This window comes from Cynocephalus volans, chromosome 2, assembly GCF_027409185.1.
Source record: "Cynocephalus volans isolate mCynVol1 chromosome 2, mCynVol1.pri, whole genome shotgun sequence".
Classification (NCBI taxonomy): Eukaryota; Metazoa; Chordata; class Mammalia; order Dermoptera; family Cynocephalidae; genus Cynocephalus; species Cynocephalus volans.
In genome coordinates, this window is record NC_084461.1 from 13,059,113 (window position 1) to 13,083,725 (window position 24,613).

Below are 24,613 nucleotides of genomic sequence, written 5' to 3' on the forward strand. Positions count from 1 at the left end.
ACTATTATATAATAAAATCAATAGTGATTATTTCCATTATTTAACCATCACTATTTTTCCATCTTATGATGAAAAAATAAAATTATTTGTTTCTTTTATTCTAGTCATTAGAAAATAATTGTGTACACTATTTCCTTAAACATAAACCTAACTTAATTAGAATTTTTAATTGAAGTTTCCTGACATATTTACTTTTTTTCTTACTTACGTTAGTTGAAAAGCAGCAAGCAAAAGAATATCCATACTGAAACATCCCAAAATATTTTTATAATTCAAGTAAAAATTAAATTAATAAAAATATTTAGCAATGGATGACATCTACATTCAGTTAACTTAAAACTCTTGGTGGAGTTTAATAATTAAATTAATAAAAATAAAACATTAATAGCAATGTTGCTTGTTTTTCTCTCTTGGGTATCACTTACATCTGGATCCTTGATGACCTCTGAAGTAGTGTTTAGCATTCCCTGCCAGATCCTAGAAAGATCTCGAAGGTTAAACACATAATGAAATTTTGCAGGGGTAGGAAGCATTTTCAGCTTGGTCATCTGCCATAGTTGGCGTGTCAGGGGCACCAGTTTCATCACTGAATCTCTCACTTCCTCTGAGAACCCCCTCTGGGTACAGTAGTAGCCCACACCAATCACACCTGAAAAGGGGGAAAATCCTATCACTTTGACCAGCCATTCAAATAAACTAAATTAAAATGAAAAGCACTATAGAGTTTGAACAAATGTAATTATACGTGTTAATAGATAACCACATATTACAGAAAATTATATTAATTGATGTTCTCCTGCTTTTTCGAATACCAAAAAAATAGATACAGGTTAAAGTAAGTTATCATTCAAAATGCTGAATAGCTGATTAAGAAATACTACTGAAAATTATCTAAGAAATACTACTGAAAATTATCAACTCAATATCATTAAATAGGTAACAATGACAAATAAATAAATTTGCCTTATAAAAAGATAAGAAAAAGGTTTTCAAGTCCTCTAAGTCTTCTCCACTCTGTTGTTGCCTTTCCATGCATTAGAATTTTTTTCATTTATTGTCTATGTAAAATATTCCAGGCAATAAAGAATAGAATGATAACATCCATTCTTTCTGACCCATTTTACTTTTCCCAAGTTTGGATCATTCAAATGTTAGTTGGATTTCAAACCTTGCCCGCTGTTGCTATACTTCACTAGCCTGGGGCACTTAGATGACATTTTAGTCTGCCAGAAATTAATTAGAGTAATCCTAATGAGTTTTCTTCTCAATAGTAATTTCAGAAATTGTAAATTGATACCTAACATGCATGTGTTCATAATTTTACACTCTTTTTAGGCAAAAAGTAATTCCAAAATCAGTCATAAAAGCATTTTAATTTCTCAGTTAACATACATGGTTACTTGCTGGGATAGTGGTTCTTCAGTTAAATTATCTATGAAATACTACATATTTCATCAACCAATAAATTATTACAATCCCAAAGATTATACTGTGGCAAATCTCTGCTCTAGGCACCAATATTTATTTGACCAAAAACATGATATGGGTTGGTTAAAGTATCAGCTACATAAACTTTTGACATGGAATATAACAATTTAGGTCTCAACTATGTGTGTCAATGAGGAAATAATCTTATTTATGAGGAAACAATCTCATCCCCACGCTCATTTAATGTTTAACCTCCCTGCTTAAGAAGCTAGCAGCAATTAAAGAAAAGCATAGGTAGAAAAGATCTACCTAGGCATCCAATTCAGTACTCAGCTCCAATAAATCCCTATATGAAACAAAATGCACCACTTGAGAGTAAAGAAGGCTGTAGACTAAGGAGCCACCCAGTGGTCTTTCTGTGTTGACCTCTGGGTGGATATTTCCTCACAGGAACACGGACAGGTGTTCTTCCCTCCCCTTTCCCCACTGATACTCATTTTACCAAAGATCTTGTCCATGGAAGCATCGGAGGGCAATGTGCAGTTAAATATAGAGAACTGCCTCTTGAGTCTCTGGGGTATGTCATTGCGTCCACCTCCAGGATGGATCATGGCTGCCAACAGCTGGATGTCCACGATGCTGGTGAACTCCCCAGGCTTTTCGAGATTGTAGAATCCATTCTGTTCCATCAGCTGTCGTACTATCTCATTAGTAACCTACGGAAGACAACTTTAAGAATTAAAACATCACTCCTTCATATCCCCGGACTCTAACTCCTTGAATATTTCCAAAGAATGGACGTTATTGGAATTCAGGAAGTGCATCTTTAAAAAGTAGAAAGTATTTACTTATCAAAGAATAAATCAATGCTGAGTTAAAGAAATAAAATGCACAGGATCAATATACCTGATCTCCCCACTCATTGATTATTGGCATATTCACATCATCAATAAAAACAGTCATCTTCTTTCCTGCAGGAGGGCCATATGTTGTACCCATGCGTTTATCCATGTAGCTCTCTATTGTCCTCTGTTGAACAAGAAACATCTATGAAAATATCTCCTAAAACATGGTCAATTGTTTAAAAAAAAAAAAACTTGGAACCTCTGAATTGACAAGAATTACTTAGAAGAGCCAAAATTCCCCCCTTAATTCTGGCAAACAAGTTCTACAGTACATAAATTATCCTGCATAACCTTCACAACCTTTGAAAATCTGGTTTGCTTTCCATGGTTTCAGTTATCAGCAGTCAACTGCAATCAAACTATTAAGATACTTTGAGAGTGAAGGAGAGACCACAGACTTTTATTACAGTATATTGTTATAGTTGTTCTATTTTATTATCAGTTATTGGTGTTAATCTATTACTCTGCCTAATTTATAAATTAAACTTTATTACAGGTGTGCGCGTATAGGAAAAAACATAGTGTACATAGGGTTTGGCACTATCTGCAGGTGTAGGCATCCACTGGGGTCCTGGAATGTGTCCTAATCAGATAAGGGGGGACGACTGTAAGTAAAATTCTAATTAATGTAAATTTTGAATGAGAGGAGACTCTGTTGTCCATTTCTAAAGATTTAGTTTTGTCTCATTGTGCCTATTTTGATGACTCTATAAGTCCATTATTCAAAGGCCCCAGTCCTGCAAAAAGTTTCCCTATAACCAGAGATAAAGTTAAACAGGGCTACTGTGTGAGAAGCAGCTTGGGTCTGTGCTCTAAGCTAACTGTACAGCCTGCATCGGGCTGAGGCTGCCCTCTTCATGCAGAGGGCTGCCGACAGCTGCTGTAACCTGACACAATCCAGACCCACTCTTTGGGGCAGATGCAATCACTCTGAGTCACTTCTCTTCTCCTGGCACAAAATGGGGAATGAATCCCACCTGTGTCTCCTCTCTCATTTCATTTCTACATTCTGAGCTCAGGTGGCACAGGAGGAGTCCACACTGTGCTCGATAAAAACCTTCTTGGCAATATGGAAAAGAATATTCAAACTGATGGGGCATTAGAAGGGGTAGGAAGGATGTGGGGGAAGGACCCCAGACTCTTGACGGGTATTCTCATTTCCGTGGTGCTGCAATGTAGTTTGGAAATCAATCTGCATTGAAAATGTATGTACTGAGTAACCAGAGTCTAGCATTGCAAAGAAAAGAGAAAGGGCTTCAAACTTCTCAGACTCTAGAAGCTCAAAATCTTAACTACCTCATTTCACTACTACCACTGTAGGAATCTACAGACACGTAATTTTTAATCCTGTTAAAGATGATGTACAAATACAGGAGGAAATGGAGGTATATTGAGTTAAAACAAATTCTCCTCCTCCTATCCAAAAAAATTATTATTTCTTGATAAAGAGCAAACCAGTTGAAAATGGCTTTTATAACCAAGACACAACCATAAAATGTGTCCAAGATATAAGCAAAAATCTGTTCATTTGTCCTTGGAAATCTTCACATTTCAATGAATAATGACACGAGATGTAAAAATTTTTCACCAATTTTAAATAGGAAGATAAATATATCACAACTCATTCAATTACAAAACAAATCTCCCATGAAATAGGAAAATGGCAAAAAGAATTTCATATTCCCCTGACATAAAAACAAACTGTTTAATGTACTAGGCTAAATTTAACTCTGCTTTTCAATGAATTTAAAAGCATATGCCAATTAATAATCTCCTGACATCTCCCTACAGCAAACTAGAGCCTTCCAGACGTTCCTATTTCTATTAATGAGAACTCCCCAGCCCATTTACATTTGGGGGCCCTCTTAGAGCTAAAAAGGCATAGGTAGGATAGTTAGAATAATACAGAGTAATACCCACATACCTGTACTTTCTTTCTTTTCATTATGACCCTAATTTCTTTGAAATGACAGGAAATTTCTAGTAAGTTATATGTCATAAAAGAGCTAAGTTGACAAAAAACAAAAACAAAAGAGGGAGAAAAATTAAGTAGCTTGTAAGCCTGGAAGTTGAGACTTCTTTCTGTTTTTAGAATTGCTGCCCATTCAATAGTTACTTAATAAATTTTGGAGTTTGGCGAGACCTCTCGAAGGCCTGAAACACAATAATTGCATGTTCAACTCCATTATCCAAGCAAAAGTTCACGGGAAATTCATACTATCTTTCAGTTCTATTTTTCCACAAACTTTTTGAAGTATCCTCGCATATCTATCCATTTGGGGATGTTTGGAAAACTGTATGCTTGGAGTGGTATCTCCAAGTGGACTTTCCCACCTGGATGATTGAGAGCATCACAAAAATCAACATGTCTAAACATAGACTCTTACTCACCAGAAAGTCTTCACCCCCTCCTAGATGCTCTACGCAGACACTGGCACCACCTACCTATTTGTCTCACCCAAACATTTCCACATCTAATATCGCTAAGTTCTTTCTATTACAATTTCAACATTGCTTTTTTAAAGTATCTCTTCCTCTCTGAACAATCCTATGCCCTTCTTCAGCTATTTGTTTTTCTCACAGAGATTGACGTCACTACTTCTTAAATTGCCCTCTCTGCCTCCAGCCAATCCTGGAAACTTCTTTATAAGTCATATACAATGTGTATATTGCATAGTTTATGATTTTATCTAGAATTTCCTATCTCCCAAAGAAACCAGTCTGAAGAACCTTTGTAATATTCTTCCACCCGTATCCTTTCCTATCTCTTTGATCTGTGTTCCCACCTCATCCATTGTTCTGGAAGTATGAACCATAGTCCAGTTGATAAAACCAAGTAGGTATATTCGCTTCTTTGATTGTTGTCTGTCTTTCCACAGAATGTAAGAAGGTCAGGCTCCTTTTCTGCCTTACTCATCATTGCATTCTCAGTGTCTAGAAAGGTGTCTGGTACTACATATTTATCAGGAAATATTCAATGCATAAATAAATATAAGAAATCCAAAGTCATCTTTGACTTTTCTCTCTCTCCTATGTCTCTCCTCCAATAAAATCCACTCAATCACCCACAAGTCCTGTCAGATCCACTATCCAACCACAATTTGAATGCATCCTTGTTCTGATTTCATTCCCACTTTTACTATCTTGATCCAGCCCAACCTCCCTCCTGAGGAATTACTGCAACTGTCTCCTCTCGGGTCTCTCTGAGTGCAGCCCTATCTTTTCCACCTTATTTTCCACTCTGCAACCAGAATGACCTTTCTAAAATGCAATGCAATCCTGCCCAATACTCCAGAAGTTCCCCATTAGTGGCTTACAGGGGACTGCATGATGCCCCCTGCCTGCTCCTCCAGTCTCATTTCTAGATAATCTTTCTCAGCCACTTTGTTCCAGTCCCACACGGTCTTAATTCATTTGTACTCAGCGATTAAACATGTATCATGAAATGATGTTGCTTTGCAGTTTTCATTATGGGATCCTTATTTATATGTTCTAGAGTAAATATTTCTAAGCCCCAAAATCTCTCAAAATTAGCCTTAGCCAAACACACTTTTTGAAATACTGCCTAGATGAATAAGCTTCCATAAATGTCAATTCTTTCAAGCCAGATATTGATTTTAAAAAATTGATATCCCTACCAAAAGCCTGGACTATCAGCAGTCTATGCTGTTCTTGGAGAATAGATGATAACTTTACTCTGAATTTGGAGAATAGTAGTCAGCATGACATCATCTTATGAAATCTATGGAACCTAAAGAAGGCTCTGATCTCATTGTCTGTCCATCTACACACACAGGATACCAACATTAACCCTAGTTGCAACAGCAGCATTTAAAAAAATAAAAGCTAGATGGTTAGAAAGCCAGGTAGGCTTCAGAATGGAGGTGAAGAAAGCTCTCATCTTCAATTCAAAGCTAGGAGCCCTAAACCTGGGACAATTCGATTTTCTGAATTAATTTCTTAATAGACAATTCAGCCTTCATAATTCTCAAAAATTAATATAATATAAATATTAAATTCCCCTAAGTAATGGTCAACTCTTTCATTACACTGATTTCCATAATCCCCTAATGAAACTAATCCCCTCCTCCACTGGGCTCCCTAGTACTTAGATTACACCATAAGTAGCATTTATCACATCAGCTGTACTTGGTTGTGTACGCATGTGTTCCCAACCAAACAAAGGGAGGAACACGGCATTGGAAAAGCTATTGGCAGGGTCACGCACGGTTGAGGGTGTGCACTGCCTGTTTCTTGAGTTCACTGTTCACATAACTGTCTCTATGAATGGAACACAGCACAAAATCAGCATGGCCTACATAACAGCTCTGATTGGGTTTACAGTGAGGGGAAAAAAGGGTTAAACTACAGCTTCCTCCACTATTAGCTCTGTGATCTCATGTAAGTCACTTCATATTTCTGAATCACAGCCCAGAAGTGTGAGTGTATGTAAAGATATGTAAATCATATATGCATGCATGTGTATATACGTGTGTATAGATATACATAAGAGTATTACGCATTAATGATATAATGTGAAAGCACTTGGTGAGCTTAACGTGTTATTAAAATGTAAAGATATTTTATTATGTCATGTATATCTCTATATATTAGCACCTAAACCATTTTACATATATATTATACAAAATTAAATTGAAATATGAAATATACTTAGTTTTAGGTTTTCATACGTGTACTATTAACTGAAAGATAAAAATGAAGAGCTATACTCTTTATTAAGAAATTTACTGCCTACATATTTTCCCATTTTATTGTAATTCACTAAAACCAAATGAAAAGCTTTACTTACATTAGTAATGATTAAAATGCTCAATAGTATAATATAAAAAGTAAAATATATCAAAAATAACATAAAAATACAATAATGCATAACTGAAAGCTAAAAATAAAACAAGTGCTCTAAATGATAAATCAGCTATTTGAATATTAACATGGATAAAGAAAATCCATTGGAGGGAGGCATATGGGTGAGTTGGAAAAGCACAGCACAGCATATGGAGATCTGGTTTCTAGCTTAGTACTTGAATTCAGATAGGACTTGAATCTCCTTCCACCTATGCGCATTAATGTTAACAGTAAAACCTGGCATTTTAAGAGAGCTTTACAATGAAAAAATATTTTCACTTGTTATCTCTTAGGATTCTCCTCCTGAAACTAGACTTCAGACCATATGCTGAGGAGCCAAACAGATTTTCTGCAACTACAGGGACCCCTGCAGGAAGCAAAGATCAGGTTGGAAGGGGCTTCAGGAGCCCAGCTCCAATATCACTACGGCAAATCCATGGCTACTTATTTTATAGATGAACCTTCTGCATAAAATGTCACTTGGAAAGCGGTTCTGAACTCAGAAAAAAAAAATGTAAAATTTCCTCCCAGGTGTTGTGATTCTGATTTTTAAAACATAAAACCTACTGCTATGCAACCATTTGTAAGATGGTTGTTGTACTCGAAACAGGTTAAGATTATTTTTAGAAGAAATAAGCCTTTTCAGAAATTCTCTTAAGTAATTTTTACTTTCTTCTTTTTCCCTTTCTGTATTGTTTAAATTTCTAAAAGTATGTATGAGTTACTTTCAAAAATAAGAAAATTTTAAAAACATGATATTAGTTTTGGGGAAAAAAATGAGACATCTCTCTTTAAAAACCAACTGAATTCCCTTAGCCAAAAACTAAGGTGACTGTATAATTTTTGCCCAAACCAGACACTTTTGATAGTGACAGGAAATGCTATTAATTACTAATCTGAAACAATGGAAGTAAACTGGACTACCCTAGCAAAAAGGGACATACAGTCCTCCTACTGATAAAAGACTTGTTGACACCAAGGTGCAAACACAGGAAACCCTGATGAAAACAATCTGTCAAGGAACAGATGTGTGTCTTTGATTGGACAACGTGCCATCACGGTAGCAGAGGAGAGACAGACAGTATCTATTTCCTCATCTACAGTTTCAATTTGGTTGGGATCCAGATAAGTGGGAGGCACAGAGAAAAATGCTCTGCTCCATCAGCACTGTTTAGCATGAATGACTGAAAATCTCAGTGAGAAAGTTAATTACAGCAGTTTGGCTAATTGAAAGCTTTCTAAAACTAATGAGTCTTGCTTAATAGAAAGCCCTAATGCTCAGCAGTCAAAACAGGCTCAGGCACTAAACAGAGTAGATGATCCTGTGATGCTTTTCAACAGAAAAAGAAAGAGTGACACGTTGACCCCACCTTAACTCTGAAGGGTAAGAGGGAATCAGGCTAGAGCAGTTGTGAATCAAAATATGGGACTGTAAAGAATATGGATTTTTATGTTTTCAAAGCCTACTTTATTATGCTTCTAATTACTATACTTCAATATGGTACCACTTCTAGAAATTTATTATATGGTTTATGATTTTATATACCAAACAATAAACAGATTTTCTAGATAACTATGGCTTTTTCTGGGAAATTAATAAATCTGTCATGTTAAAGAGAAATAGAGCATAGATCTTTACTTCCTTACAGAAGCAAATATCACAAAGTTGCTAACAAAAATACAGTGACAAGGCTTTGTCATATAATAAAGAATCTGGTTGGTCTTTGTCCCTGGTTCCAGAGAGGGAGCCTTTCTACCCTTGGAATTTCCTGAGTAACAGAAGTGTCTTTGTCACTCATATTGGCCTGGGGGACTTGGTGATTGAGTTCAATAACAGGGCCAGTGATTCAATCAAGCAAGCATGCCTATGCAACGAAACCCCAGTAAAAACTCAGGACACTGAGGCTCAGGTGAGCTTCCTGGTTGGTGATGTACATGATGTAACTGAAGGGTAAAACATCCTGAGGACAGGGAAGACTCACATTTGAGATCCTCCCAACCTTACCCTATGCATCTTTTCTTTTGGCTGATACTGATTTGTATCCTTCATAAGAAAATTGTAATAGTAAGCATAGCACTTTCCTGAGTTCTATAAGTCATTCTAGTGAATTATCAAACCTGAGAGCATCATGGGAACACCCAAATTTGTAACCATTTGGTCAGAAGTGTGGGTGGCCTGGGAACCCCTGAACCTGTGGCTGGTATAGGAAGTAAGGGTAGCCTTCGGGGGAGATCTGTGCCCTTAACCTATGAAGTATACACTAACTCTGGGTAGTTATTTCAGAATTACATTGTAGCCTAATGATTTAATACAGTCTCAAGAAGCATGATGAGTGAGATAATTAGCCTACATAATGAAAAGAAATCAAACTTCTATATGATTTTTAAAACACTTCATCTTCAAATAAGGTTATAATCTTTAAAGAGGATTTTTTTTTCCAAAAGTAAAACCAACAAAAACTCTTTAAATGCAAGGCAATATCAATGGAATACAAATGTTAGCATCTTGCCAGCTAACATTAGGACCTATCCTAATATAAAGTAAAATATTTCATATGCTAAAATTAAATTAAAACTAATAAAAACTCTTTAAATGTAAAGCGGTATCAATGGAATACATATACATCTTGCAAGTTAACATAGGATAATTCAATGTGCTGTTCCCCAAACACAAAAACACCATTGCTGAGTCACTGCAATTTCAGGTTAACCATCCATCCAGATCTTTCCACCAAGACACTATATAAATGGTATTCATTCAACACAAGGCTAGCCGGTTTTGGAAATTCCATCTCCAACAGAAGAATATAATGAAGTTGACTCTCCTATTTAAAAATTTACTCAATGGTCTTAGTGTATTGGTATGCTGCTATCACCAATTAAACTAACTGATAAAAAGTCACGATTTAGCCATGACTTCAACAATTTTCACTGATCTGATATTTTCATTCAAGCAACTAAAAAATGACAAAGTTCATCAAAAGCAAACTTTTGTTTCCCTAAAAATTTCCTTTCCATTTTCAATTTATGAGATGTATCTTTTTGGTAATGTATTAATGCTCTAATAAAGACGAGAGATGATGAGCAATTATTGAAGCATGGACTGACATTTAGGATTTCCTCCCTGGTTTCAATAAGATCTTACACAATTTAGGACTGGAAGAAAAAGAACCATTCAGCCACTGCAAACCCAGGTTATTCCCAGCAGTTTCACTGACAAAAGGAATGCAAATCTGAGGGGTTTTTTTTTTAAATGTCATTCCTCTACGATATGATAGGGTGAAATATTTCATATGCCAAGATTCTAAGATTTTACACCTTGTTTCAATTGATCATGGGAGCCATGGTGGAATATTAAGTCAGAGAACAACAAGATGAAAGTGGAATTTTAGGAAACAGAGATTGGAAGGAAATAAAATCTAGACTGGAAGAGAATTAGACATGAACCAAGAATAGCTGCGATTCTTCCACGCTGATACCCTGCTATGGAATCATGAAGAAGTGAATGACACAGAAGTGAACAGAGAGCATGACAAAAAGGAAGAGATGTGAAAAGCCTTTCTTTAGACACACTGACAGCCTTTGATTCAAGAGAGACCATCTAAGATGACTCCAAAGTGCCTCGCTTAAAGTCTAGAATAATAGTAACACCCACAGAAAAGCAGCCACTGGGAAGAGAATGTATGTTTAGGTGGAAGTACGAATGATATTTCTTTCAAATTTTGGATTTTGCATGTTCACAGCATTTTTTTACATAGATATTTTAAACAATATTGTGCTGGTTAATTCTAGGTGTCAACTTAATTAGATGAAGGAATGCAGAGAAACCTGGTAAAGCTATCATTTTAGGTGTGTCCACGAGGGTGTTTCCAGAAGACAATAGCATGCGGGCCTGAGTGGACTGGGTGGGAAAAGTCTTCCCTCAACACAGGCAGGAAGCATACAATCCACTGGGGGGCCGGAGAGAACAAAAACGGAGAAAAAAGGTGTATCCCAGCTCTCTCTATCCATCCTCCTGTCCGTCAACATCAGAATTCGAGACTCGTCAGCTTTGGGGTTCCAGGACTTACACCAAGGACACTGTTGGCTGCGTGGTCAGACTCTGACTGAGCCATGCTATCAGCACCCAGTATGCAGACGGCCTGTCGTGGGACCCCTCAGCCTGGTGTGAGTCAATTCTCCTAATAAATCCCCTCTCATATACTTACATACATATCTTATTGCTTCTGTCTCTCTAGAAAACCCTGACTAATACAAGTATTGAGGCCTGCAGCACCTTATATAAGCTTTTTATTTCTCCATAACTTAAGAGTGTATATTACAATCTAACTAAAGAGAGACTATTGCCTTCGAATAACAGAGATAATGGCAGACATATGTAGGGGGTTTATCACGGCCATGAAAGTTCGGTGGGCATAGGCATAATAAAAGATCTAAGCCTCCAAAGTTTATCAGGAATTTGGGTTTAATGAGCAATACCAAAGAGCCAGTACCTGAAACATCAGGGGGGTGGTTGCTGAAGAAAAGTTCAGACTCTTGATCATGTGACTTTCAGGATCATATTTTGACATAAATCCTTTGATTATGACTGTTTTGGCTGTTCCTTGTTCACCAATTAACAGCACAGCCTAAAATAGAGGAGTTGAGAAAGAAATTTGAGAAATAAAGTAATTGTTATGGGTTGAATTGTGTACCCCCCAAATTTACATGTTGAAGCCTTAACCCCCAACACCTCAGAATATGACTGTCTCTGGAGAAAAGGTCTTTAAAGAAGTGACTAAGGTAAAATAAGCCCCTTAGGGTGGGCTCTAATTCAAACTAACTGGTGTCCTTACAAGAAAAGGAAATTTGGATACACAAGGAAACACGAGGGATGCACACACACACACACAGAAAAAGGCCATAGGAGGACACAGTGAGAAGGCGGCCATCTGAAATCCGAGGGGAGAAGCCTCAGGAGAAAGCAAACCTGTTGACACCTTGATCCTGGACTTTCAGCCTCGAGAACTGTCAGAAAAGAAATGACTGTGGTGTAAGCCACTCAGGCTGTGATATTTAGTTACGGCAGCCCTGGGAAACTAGGTCAGTGATCAAAAGGGAAGGACTTCTCTTTAGAAAAACAAGTCAAAATTCACTTTCTCTCAACTAATACATGAGAAATAATGACAATTATGAATTACAACTATTCAACTCCAATGTTGTTATTTGGGAATAAAAAAAGAAGTACTTGCTAATTTAGGTAATATTTTTATTTATTCTAAACAGAAACGTAAAACATTCTAAAATAAATGCAGAGTGCTTCATCTTTTCAAGTGATATTTTAAAATATGCCGTTTTAAATAAAAGTTAAAAAGCCATACCTTGCCCTGTTTAGCAATGGTTTTAATTAGAAAGTCAGTCCTCACATTGTCAACATTTGGCACCAGGATAGAGCCATATTCTGGGGTGGTATTAGATGGATACACATATTCCTGGGTACAGGTGTTCCAGTGCGTCCATTTACCTGAAGGGAACAGAGAACATTTGCATCTCCCTATCAATAATTTAATTCCTGACTGTGATGAGCAGATATCCTTGAAATTTTATGAGGGCACCTTCTAAATGCTCCTCATAAAATAAAGATCATTGAATTAGAGACCTAAGAATACAAGTATGTTAACTGAGCCAGAATTTCCCAAGGAACTATAACAAAGTGGTAATATTAAGAAATACTAGAAAGTATCTTGGAATTGATTATTAAATATGCAGATTTTCAATAATATAAGTGTATAAAAATACAGAACAGAGTGAAAGTAGCATGTACCCAAAATCTTAATCATTTTTAAATGTCTACGTTCACAAGCTTTAGGCAAAAGACCCTAGGATGCCACATACCTAAAAATAATATATAAATGTTTATGCATATTTCATGTATATGTACATACATACTTTGTATATACGCATGCACATATAAATAACCTTAAAGTATATAGACAGAGATAGAGAGATAGAAATATAGTTAGAGATACATACACACATATTTGCTAAAAATATACTTCAAACTTTTGTCATTTTTATGTAAATTGCTGATTATATCGAATGAATGGCTTAAATGAATCTGATTTAGGATTTTTTAAATTGTTCTTGATTCACCAAAAGTTCAATGCATGGCATGTGTAACAAGGGGAAAGCGTGCATTCAGGACACATCAAAGTGAATTTTTTAAAAAGAAACAATGAGCTTTCTTTACACATGAAAATTTCCGTTTTAATTTTACAGCCAACCGTCTTCATTACCACTTAGAAGAAAATACTTGGTGTGAACATTGGCCATGTGGAAGAAACTGTCCCCATCTGCAGTGTCAGCACGGAATGGATAGTCCTCACCATCGGGCGTCACGTAGTAGTCGTACACGGTGTCGCCGGCGCCCTCCGGTGGCAGGTGCAGGTGCAGCGCGGCGGGCCTAGCGCGCAGCCACAGCTCCAGCCTGCGCCGGCCGTCGGGCTCCAGCACCGCCCCGACGCTCCACAGCAGCGCGAAGACGTACAGCCTCGCCAGGTGCTCCGGGCTCACCTCCCCGCCTTGCTCCTGGGGACCAAAGAAACTTCTCTTTTTCCACTGCTTGATTCTCTAACCAAAACTTTGCTTTAGGGTGTCAATGGAAACAGTACACATAGAAAAGGATAGTACTTTCCCCCAAGACAAGAACCAGGGACAGGATGAAAAAAACTGGGGACCAAATGAGGAACTGATCTCTAGGAATACCCAGCTGGCTTTAAAAATAAATTAGGGACACTATGAGATGTCTTTGTGAACCAGCAACTAAATTCCAAATCCATGGCCTGTGCTGTGGATTGACTGAATTCTGTCCCCCAAATTTCATATACTTGAAGCTTAATCCCCACTGTAACTGCTGAGGGTGGGAAATCCTAGTCTGGTAATTGAAAGGTGGAGCCTTGAAGATGTGGTTGGATTGTAGGACCCAACCTAGTGAATGGATTAAAAATGGTGGTCAGGGTCATGGTTCTGAAGGCTTTAAAAGAAGAGAGAGAAGAGTCTGTCTCTCTCTCTCTCTGCTCCATCATTTTGCAATGTGATAACCTGCCGTCACTGTCACCACCACCAAGACCCTCACTAGATGTGTTCCCTGGACCATAGACTTCCCAGCCTCCAAAACTGTAAGCAAACAAATTTCATTTTTTTACAAAGTACCCAGTTCCATGTATTTTGTTATGAGCAACAGAAACGGATTAATACAGCTTGCTTTGTGAAAAAAAAGATGTGGGAAAAAAACACAACTTATTCAGGGCTCATGTTTAAAACATTCCCCCTCCCGCACAGCTCTAACTGAATCTCATTTCAAATATTGTACTTTCTGCACAGTATGGTCCCGTTCATAAAAGAAATTCTCTGAAAAGTAGAGCAGTTTACCTTCGGAGGGATCAGGCCTTGAAGCATGTTAATGCTCTGCGTGATTACAAAGGCCTCCAGCAACTCCATTTTGTATTCTAAGTTCTGAATACTGAAGCGATACAAGTCCGGAAAAGACTCAGCGTACAACTGACGAAGGATTTCAGCTTCTTGAGGTGAGCGTTTCTTAAGAAAACTCTGTTAGTTCACAGATTAGTGCATTACCTTCCAGGAAAATGGCCATTTTTGGACAAAAGTTTTTAAAGTATCAATTAACCATGATAATAATAATATCTAATGATTATACTGCACTTATGTTGTGCCAAGCCTTGCTATAAACTCTCACGTATAATTCATTTAATCCTCAGAACAACTCTATGATGTTGGAACTATCATTATCCCTCTTTACAGATGAGGAAACTGAGGCTGAGGGAATGTAAGTGACCTGCCCGGGATCCCACAGTTGGTAGTTCGCAAGGACTCAAACCCAAAGAGTCTGGCTCCAGCGTCCACAGGCTCAGCTCCTACTCTATACATATGCTTAAAGCCAAGATAAACAGTCTTCAATTCTTGATAATGTACTAGGAGAAAATAGGAGGCATATACATAAGTCAAGAAATAACTTAGGGGGAGAAAAGTAAAGAATAAAGATGAACTCAGGAAATCCATTCCCAGATTTTTTTTAAAATGAAAAACAAAGATTTACAACAATTTGTTTTTTTCTTTTATTTCCTCTAATTAAATTAATAATCAGTGTAGAAAAATATCAGCAAATATTCAAGAAAATGAAGAACTTAGTCATTAGGGGATCCTAATATTAAGAAAGTGTGTGTCATTCATGGCAAAATAACCCTTAACACACAACATTTTCTGAAGGTGAGGCAAATTTTCTTCAAGGCAAGAGACCAGCTCATTCTCCACCTCAATATTGCTAGAAACAATTAGAGACTCAGAAGAGAAGCAAGAAAATGTTGATTCAGAATTATTTATTAATTCATAAATTTACCATGACTTCACCTCGACAAAAGCATGACACAGCACTTTTGAGTTGACTGAACCAAAGAACCACATTCACTAGGGCAGGTAACCAGCTCGACTCCCTGAGACTGGAGATGCCCACCAGCACAACTTCTCAATGGATCTACCCTCTAATAACTCTCTCAGATCTGCCTAGCAGTGCTCTAAACACTCCCAGTCTGATTCTTTGTGAGTCTTGCTTCTACCCAACCATTTCTAAGGAGAAACTGCATTATTTAAAAGTGTGTACAAATATTATTAAGTAGGTGTAGGATTAATGTAAAAGTCTTATTCAGCCTCAAGATGGACAGACTATAATAGAAGCTTATTTTATAAACAGAAAACTCTAAATATTCATTAGCTCATAGTATAAAAGTATTTTTCAAAAACCTTTGTCAAATCAAAGTATCTTGGGGAAAAAAAATCACACAAATATATTTTTACATGAAGTTTCTGTATCTGTGGCTACTAAGCCTGGCTATATGAAAAAATGTATGTGCTGCTTTCAAAAAAAGTCCTGAGTCTCCTCCCCAGAGATTCTAATTGGTAGGATTGGGATGTGACCCAAACTTCTGGGTTTTAAAGAACTGTCATTGGTGATTACATTTGCAAAGCAAGGGTTGAGACACCCCTGTTCCTTTTTCTCTTTAACGAATGGATAATTTAATTGTAAAATATGAAACCTTAGAAGTATTTTTAGTGACACATTCAACTATATATAGTATTATTCTACTAAATAATCCTCTCCTTCTTCACGTCTCCATACTTTACCAAATCTAAACCCTTTTGTAACCCAGAGTTGTGTAATTTCTGGAAAGACATCAATAAAAGTGAGGATACACCCATATAGAAATAAAAGTAGAAAAATATAATGGCAATATGAAATAAACATCTACTTTATTTAAATCATGAAATTTTCAAGCAAAATCATCTTCAAAAAACTTATGTAAATTAAAATAATCAATTTGACCAACTACATCAAAAAAGATTTTTGAATAAGCTTCTCTAATAAGCATCTGCCTTACATTATAATATTTATTGAGTATAATATCTAAGAATACAAGGCATTTAATTACAATCAAATTCTGACCAATATTTCCTAGGATATATTGGTGGTAATAAAATACTACACCTGATCATGAATTGAAGAGATATTATCTGAAATATTATTTCCAAGCACAAACTTAAAACGAATATTATGACTACTGAATCTCATAAAAATTCCTTATATGCAATTTTAATAAATTGTCTCCAAGTTAATATTCTAAGATGGCTGGTCCCAAACTTTATGTGAATGAGTACCTTTTAAAAGTGTAATGAATCCTCAAAGTGAACAAATTAAATTTTACTTATTCAGTCCTCAGACACGGTTTGGCGGGATTATTGGTTCACGTAGGCCTGGCAATTACTTTGCAACCCACGGGATGCAAATCACAGTTCTGAAGTGATTAGAGGAGAGCACTGAAGAAACCCGTGAGGGGCCATCAGGGTTTGAATGTCCCAGTGCATTCAAAAATCTTCCATAAGCATTAGCATAAAAACGCAATTGCACCACCAACTGCAGAAAAATTGGCACACACACTAGAAGAGTGCTATAGGATCTGTTTTCCTTTTTAGTTATACAAAAGAAGGATTCAATCGTACCTCAAGAATAGGACTCCAGCCGAGGATAGAAGAACTCATGAAAACCATTCCATTTCTTGAGACAGTAGCAGGAGAAGCATTGTCAATGTTATGAGGTTCGAAAACTATCTTGCAGTTTGGAGCCATGGGAATCCGATCACCATTGGCAAGTGTTAGAGTTTTGTTATCATCCAAAACGGAGTTCAGATTTTCAATCCAGATGGCATCTACTGGACCATCAAGAACTATCCAGATATGTTCCCCTAAATTACCCCACCAAAAAGGGAAAAAAGCATACATACATGTAGATGTAAATATACATAACTATAAAGCTGGAAGAAGTACTATAATTTGGTGCAATTTCTATTGATATTTTTTAAAAAGCTTTGATCTAAATGACTATCTTATTTGATTGCATGAGGCTTTTCATGTTCTTTATATAGCAGTTGTTTAAGGCTCAAAATCAAATCAAAAAGTCATTTGTACATTGCACAAATATTCATAGAGCTCCTTCGATATATCAGCACTGTTCTAGGGTCTGGGGATGTTGTGGTAAATAAGACAATGTGCTACCTTCACAGAGCTTACGTTCTAAGAGGTAGAGATGACAATCAGACAAATAAGCAAAGAGATATGTAAGATAAAAATTAAGCAGGATTGGGGGATGGGGCATTGTTTTAGGTAAGGTGGTCAATGAAATATTCCAAGAGGAGAATGAAGTGATCTAGAGGTAGAATTTTTCAAACAGTGGGAATAGAAAGTGCAAAGACCCTGAAGCAGGTACAAACTCTGGGTAATGCGATGGACTGAAGTTTATGACCTCCCAAAATTCATGTGTTGAAATCCTGACCTCCAAAGTGATGGTATTAGGAGGTGGGGCCTTTGGGAGGTGATTCGGTCATGAAGGTGGAGCCCTCATGAGTGGGATTAGTGCCCTTATAAAAGAGACCCCGGAGAGCTCCCTTGCCCCTTATGCCATGTGTGAACACAGTGAGAACTCAGCTATGTACATCCCAGAAGAAGGCCCTCTGCAGAATCCAAACATGCTGGCACCCTGATATCAGACGTCCAGCTCCCAAACTGTGAGAAATAAGTTTTCTGTTGTCTGTAAGCCACCCAGTCTATGGTACTTGGTTATAGCAGCCCAAATGTACTAAAACAGGTGATCGTGTCCCGGAAACAATAAGAAGTTGAACCTGGTTGGCGAGAAGACAGGGAGGGGAAGAAGTGTATGAGTGCAGTTGGAAAGACAGACTTGGCAAGACAGGCAGAGCTATGGAATCAATTGTGGTTTGTACTTGTTACGTTTGAGATGTCCAGGAGCTGTTGAGTTGGTAGCTCAAGACAGAGGTTGGGGCTGGAGGTTAAAATATGGAAGCCATCAGCACAGAGACGGTACATACAACCATGGGACAGGGTAAGTTTCTCTTAGATAGTAAGTGGAGAGAGAAATAGGAGGTCTGAAGACAGAGGCTTAGACTTCTGTGGTCTCCTTTCTTGGCTCGCCCCTCTTCAGACATCTCAAGGAAGCAGACATGGGAGGAGAGCCAGCAGGATGAACAATCCCTGAAGTCAAGTGAAGGAAGGTTTCAAGAAGAGAGGGATCAACTGGGCCAGATACTACTGAGAGCAGGACGAACTGGCAATTTGTATCTGACAAGCCAGAGGTCACAAGTATCCTTGATAGACTAACTTCAGAGGGACACTGGGAACAAAATCTGACAGGAGTCATTTAAGGAGATACTTGGAGGTGTAGAAAATGACAAATATCAGTAGAAAGCCCAACAGGAATGCCATTCTAAATTTAGGTATTGGATTTAATAGTAGCATTCTGCTTAATTTCTTATCTACTATCTCCTCTTACCATCACTATGACCAAGTTTGTGGTTCTAATTTTTCTTTGCTGTGCAACAACTGTGGAATATTCCATTGCAAATAAAATGCTTCAAAAATCCTAATCAGGCCCATTCAATTCACAATTCAAGTAAAATGGTGATCTAATCACCAGAGTCACTTTGAAAGAAAAGGCATGTGCTGCCTTTTTCAGAGGGAAAAACAAAACAAAAAAAAAAAAAAAACCTTCTCTGAGCTCCTATTCTTTGAGGTAGCCTTTGGTCACAGGGTCTGTGTTTACACAGGGTACTGGAATAAACCAGAAACAAAATTTGATTTTTTTTTTCAGTAAAACAACAGCAATTTGTAATATAAACACAATTTAGAAATGAAGCATTTTCATTCCTCTTTTGATAATTGATGTGAGGTTGATCGTCTACCTTCTTTCAATGAGAACGTCAATGGTGCTACCTTAAACATTTTTCAGTAGAACACGGTTGCCCAAAGGGTAGACCCAGAAGGTAAACCCAGGATCTCCTCCCTGTCCCGTGCTTTTCTTTCTCCCTGCAGTCATGTTTACTGTGTCTTTCTCCTAGTCACTCAGGAGTGAGAAAACGCAATGAGAGGAGAGCTGCTGTCACCGCTTTCATCTGAGCTTATGTTCTGGGAACACTGGGTTCGATTTACAGGGTCCGTAAGTGAGAGACTTTTCAGACAGAACCACTAACCCTTAACACATTTGCTTAAACAACCAAACACTGGTGCCCATCTAAACAGAGTAATTAATTGGCTCAATACAGACCTTATTTTTGAAATACACAATTTTCTCTCCAAAGAAGCCCATTTTCTCCTGTGATTTTAGAGGGGAACCAGTGTTTTTAAAAATAGGCTGTACTTACTTATACTTAAATAAGAGTAACATATGTAAAATATTCAGTGAAAACAGTCATGGTAAAATCATGTTATTCGATACTATCAAAAAGCTGTTCCTTAACACCTTTTTCCATCTATCTTATTCTAAGATATCACAGGGATGCAGAAATATTTTTCCAAAAATTATTGCTTCAAAAGAGGGGGGGGAAGATTTGAAATACATGAATTCATAACTTTCTTATTTCAATAGTCACAAATATCACACTGATTTATGACTTCTTAGTCTTGGCTAAGATATGGAGAATACAGTTGTTCTACTAATTCTATCCAGCCTCCAAGGATTTTACGTAGAAGTACATGTCAAAAATAATACTCATAATTCATTTTCTACCTTTCTTAGCTCGCAATGTTTTTCTCCAAAGGGTAGAAAAGATCCCATCAGTCCAGTCATTTGTAGCCACATCAAGCCGACCAAACATCTGTGGGGCAGTAATTGCTTTGGGATTCATCCTCATTTCCCGGTGTGGTTTTCCACAATCTATATCAAGTAAATCCAAATTATAAACTTCTCAGATGTGGAGTGAACCATCATTAAGCAACATTGCAGTAATTTGTGGTGTACTGTCAGCAGCTGCTCAAAATATGAAAAATGCAAAATTACATTGAAAATATATGTCTTACTGCATTCCAAATTATCATAATTAGCCTCATTATACTTTACTGACTAAAGCACTTTTTTTTTTTTTATCTTCTGTGAAAGAAAATTGATATAGCTTAGGGGAGAAAAAGGATACCATGCTGGGATTTATGAAAATACTAATATAATCTGGAAGTTCTCTAAATTTCTCAACTCAAAAACTCTTTGATTTATAGTATAGTAGATTAAACCTTGTGCCTGAAATATCACCTAGAAGGTGCCTCATTCTCTCCACTTCCAGCTTTGATTTGCTGATACGTTTTCTTGGTCACCTTGGAAAAGATAAGCTAAACGAATTGTGCATGAATCCAGGATTTTCTTTTGTGGCCAACTTCAAGAAATGTATTCGAATTTTTCAAACTCAAAACCTACCCTTAGGCGGGATGGGAGTTTGCACATAAGGGACTGGCTAATGAGCAGAAGAGTGAAGAGTAGGGTTTAAAGTATAAAATCATAAGAGCAAATGCTAAAACATTACTCGCTGAGTGATAGATTGGCAACTACAAGCATGCATACTTACACGTGCACATTAGAAGATGTTATAAAATTAGCCATCTTCCTGGGTTTTAATGTATACCAACTTGACTGGACACAGGGTGCCAAGATTAAACTGTTTTTGGATGTGTCTATGAGAGTGTTTCCGGATGAGATCAGCAGTTGAATCCGTGTACTCCACAAAGTAGAATGCCCTCCCCAATGTGGATAGGCATCATCCAATTTGTCAAGGGCCCCAATACAACAAAAGGCAGGGAAAGGAGGAATTCACCCCTTTTGCTTTGTGCCTGCATATTTGAGCTGGGACACTTCATCTCATCTTCTCCAGCCCTCAGATTAGGATTTACACCATCAGTTCCCCTGGTTCTCAGGCTCTGGGACTTGGACTGAATAACACCACCAGCTTACCTGGGTCTCCAGCTTGCAAATGGCAGATTATGGGACTTCTTGGCCTCCGTAATTGCTTGAACCAGTTATTCAGAATAAATCTCCATATATATATACACATTAATTTATATATACACATACACATATACACATATATGTGTGTGTATATATATGTATGTATGTGTGTATATATATTCAACTAGTTCTGCTTTTTTAGAGAACCCTAACTGATAAACTTATTTAGAAAATTAGATAACATTTTTCTTTTTAGAAATCACAAAAACGATCAGGATAGTTATCTGCAATATGGTATAGTGCTGAAGTTAAACTGAACAGCCATAATTTAGCTCTTGCAATAGATGATATCCATAAGACTCTGGCAACACTATGTTTTAAATCTAATCACACTTTACAAAAGACCAGCAAAATCTTAAAGCGTGTGACAGTATCATGCGTGAAAACTGAACTTGAGCTGCTGCCCAAACAAAAGGAACTATCAAAAACTATTTCATTATGACAGTAGGTAGAATTTTTTTGTTGTTGTTTTCATTTAAAGAACCATAACATTTTTATAAGAGCACTCCAAGAAAAATGCTTGATTTTCACAATGTTGGTTAAACTAATTCTTCTTGATTCTCCTAGGCATTTCTTGACTTGGTCCTGATCACTCCACCTTCATGGACCCCTCCCTTGCTGTCATCTCCTTATGGATTTGAGACCGCCCCTCCTGCCCCCAGTCTGTTCTCCAGATGACCACCAGGTGGCCTTCTACACACTGGAATGATGGTGCCACTCCCCGGCTCAATGGCTCCCCATCACCTACAGAATAAAATCCAGGTATTCAGCATGACTTACAAGGCTCCTCATGCCCTGCCTACTGTCCTAATTTGGATTCCTCTGAAAGCAGAGCCTAAGACAAGGACTTGTGTCCTGAGAGTTTGGAGTGATAGGACAGAGATAGTGAACAGAAAAGAAGAAAAAGCCAATAAAAGGTGCACTGCTGATCTGGTCACAGATGTAGTATCCCTCTGAAACAGGAAGCAGGACATTTGTCACCACCTCTTCTCTTCCATTGGTTGAGTGTATGGCTGCCTCCACGATGTTAATTCCCACTCAACTCCTACTTTGAGGCTGAGCCAGTTTCCTGGCTTCAAGCAAAGCCTTAAGGCTGAAAATCTGGGAGACACCACCAGAGCTTGGGAGTCGGGGGTGAACTGTCCAACACAGCCTCATCTACAGCAGACGAGGCCAAAGGAGGGTGGCGCTGGGCACCGATAGCATCTCCTATACCTCCACATCCAGCCTCACCTCCCCCACTCCTACCCCACACACAAATTGCATTTCAAGCCAATGCACTTCCCAGGGTATATCATGCTCTCTCCCATCCCTCTTATCTGCACATGCTCTTCCTTCTCCTAAAAGTGCCTTTTATCCAACTGCTACTCAACCCTCAAGATTCAGATGAAGTGGCCCCTACTCCATAAGTCTTTCTGTACTTCCTTAGAAGGAATTTCTGATCTCCTTTGCCTCTACTCATAGCATAATTGTCCAAATTTTCCTCATAGCAATTCCATGTTGAGTTATAATTATCTCTGTCCATGTTTGTTCCTCCCACTACACTCTAAGCTCCTTAAACACATGACTATCCTTTTTCATACCTGTTTTCCCTCTCTAACACAGAATCTAGCAGAACATCAAATGTACAGAATACTAAAAACACTTGATAAGCAAATACATGATAAATCAGGGAAAAAATGCCATGCATGGATCTGCACTTCTTTAGTAGAAGTTCAATCCAATTATCTTCTCAATCTTTTGGACAGTTAAAGTTTTCAGCAAGAAACAATGTGTTACTTAAGAAAATAAAGGTTTGCCCTATGTACAAAAAGCAAGAGCAGGTTAATAAACAGGAGCTAGTCTAATGATTAATTCATTTTTGCAGGGGACCTCTCCAAACTCAATGATGCCATATGGATTACATAACTCAGATGTGTTATACATAATGTATCTATATGTTTAACAGGTAATGCTCATTTTGTTCAAGTCATTATACCAGGTGCATTGTAGCTTTATGTTAACAGGAGGCAGCTTTATAACTGCAATAAAAATATTATAAAACATCATTTGACAAGGAAAGCATAATCATTTTAAAACGTATAAAAATCTCCAAACAGAATCTTAATAGCATACATGAAAAAATCACATGATAAGTCTCACAGGTGTGAGTTCTCAGTTTTGGTGGAGGTAGGGACAGGCTCAGAATACACAGAATTCACTTCATCCAATAACTGAGGAAACTGAGTCTAAATCCAATATGTGCAGGGCCCTAGAATGAATACTGACAATCTCCAGCAACCACCTACAACGTACCAGCATTGCACCAGGAGCAGTGCCCTGGGGCTCCCTGAGCTGACTGAAAACTCAACCAGGTACCTTTTCCCTGTGGGAGTATATATGTCGCATTCCAACAGCCAACATTCTGGGAAATTCTGGAACTCAACGCTGCCATGACTAAGGGCTGCCAATATTTTTAGGAGGAGAATCATCAATGTCTGATCAAAACCAGTGAAAACAAGAAAAATCATGAACGTGGCAATAGATGACCTAAGGTGAGGAACTTAGATGTCAGGCTTAGGGACATCTGGAAATAGAATCCATCTATTTAATTTCATCAGAAAAATATCTGATTCTAAGTGGAAAATTAGTTTATAACTAGGAAAATTTCAACACATAGAATTTAAGCATTGGAATTGGAATTATTTTAAATTTATCAGGAAGTAACATGTTGCATTTTGCATTTATTGGGAAGTGGCACGGTATATTGTGAAAAGTCTGAGGTTTTTTGTTAGTGGGCCCTAAGCTTAACTCTGAATCCCATCACTTACCATCTTTGTGACCTTAGACATTTCTGAATTTTAGCCTTGATTTTTGTACAAAATGGGGATAATAATAGCCTTCTCTCAAGATCATCATGAAAATTAAATGACATACATATGTAAAACATACAGCACAGTGCCTAGTCACTTTAAAAAATTGTTTTTTCTCTCTAGCCCGTTAATGTAATATATTATCTCTGAAATGTACCCAAGAATCAGTAAAG

At 37.5% G+C, this 24,613-nt stretch overlaps 1 protein-coding gene across 1 annotated transcript in view; it reads right to left on the reverse strand.

The window, feature by feature from the left end:
* DNAH5 (dynein axonemal heavy chain 5) overlaps nucleotides 1-24,613 on the reverse strand; it is a 222,492-nt gene that overhangs the window by 93,306 nt on the left and 104,573 nt on the right. Inside the window, exons 42-50 of the mRNA XM_063087541.1 lie at nucleotides 20,326-20,472; nucleotides 17,250-17,491; nucleotides 14,610-14,786; nucleotides 13,565-13,766; nucleotides 12,560-12,702; nucleotides 11,693-11,827; nucleotides 2,335-2,457; nucleotides 1,931-2,144; nucleotides 426-649 (exon numbers count right to left, since the gene is read on the reverse strand). Coding sequence (XP_062943611.1) covers nucleotides 426-649; nucleotides 1,931-2,144; nucleotides 2,335-2,457; nucleotides 11,693-11,827; nucleotides 12,560-12,702; nucleotides 13,565-13,766; nucleotides 14,610-14,786; nucleotides 17,250-17,491; nucleotides 20,326-20,472 — 1,607 coding nt within the window. The remainder of the gene's footprint in view (nucleotides 1-425; nucleotides 650-1,930; nucleotides 2,145-2,334; nucleotides 2,458-11,692; nucleotides 11,828-12,559; nucleotides 12,703-13,564; nucleotides 13,767-14,609; nucleotides 14,787-17,249; nucleotides 17,492-20,325; nucleotides 20,473-24,613) is intronic.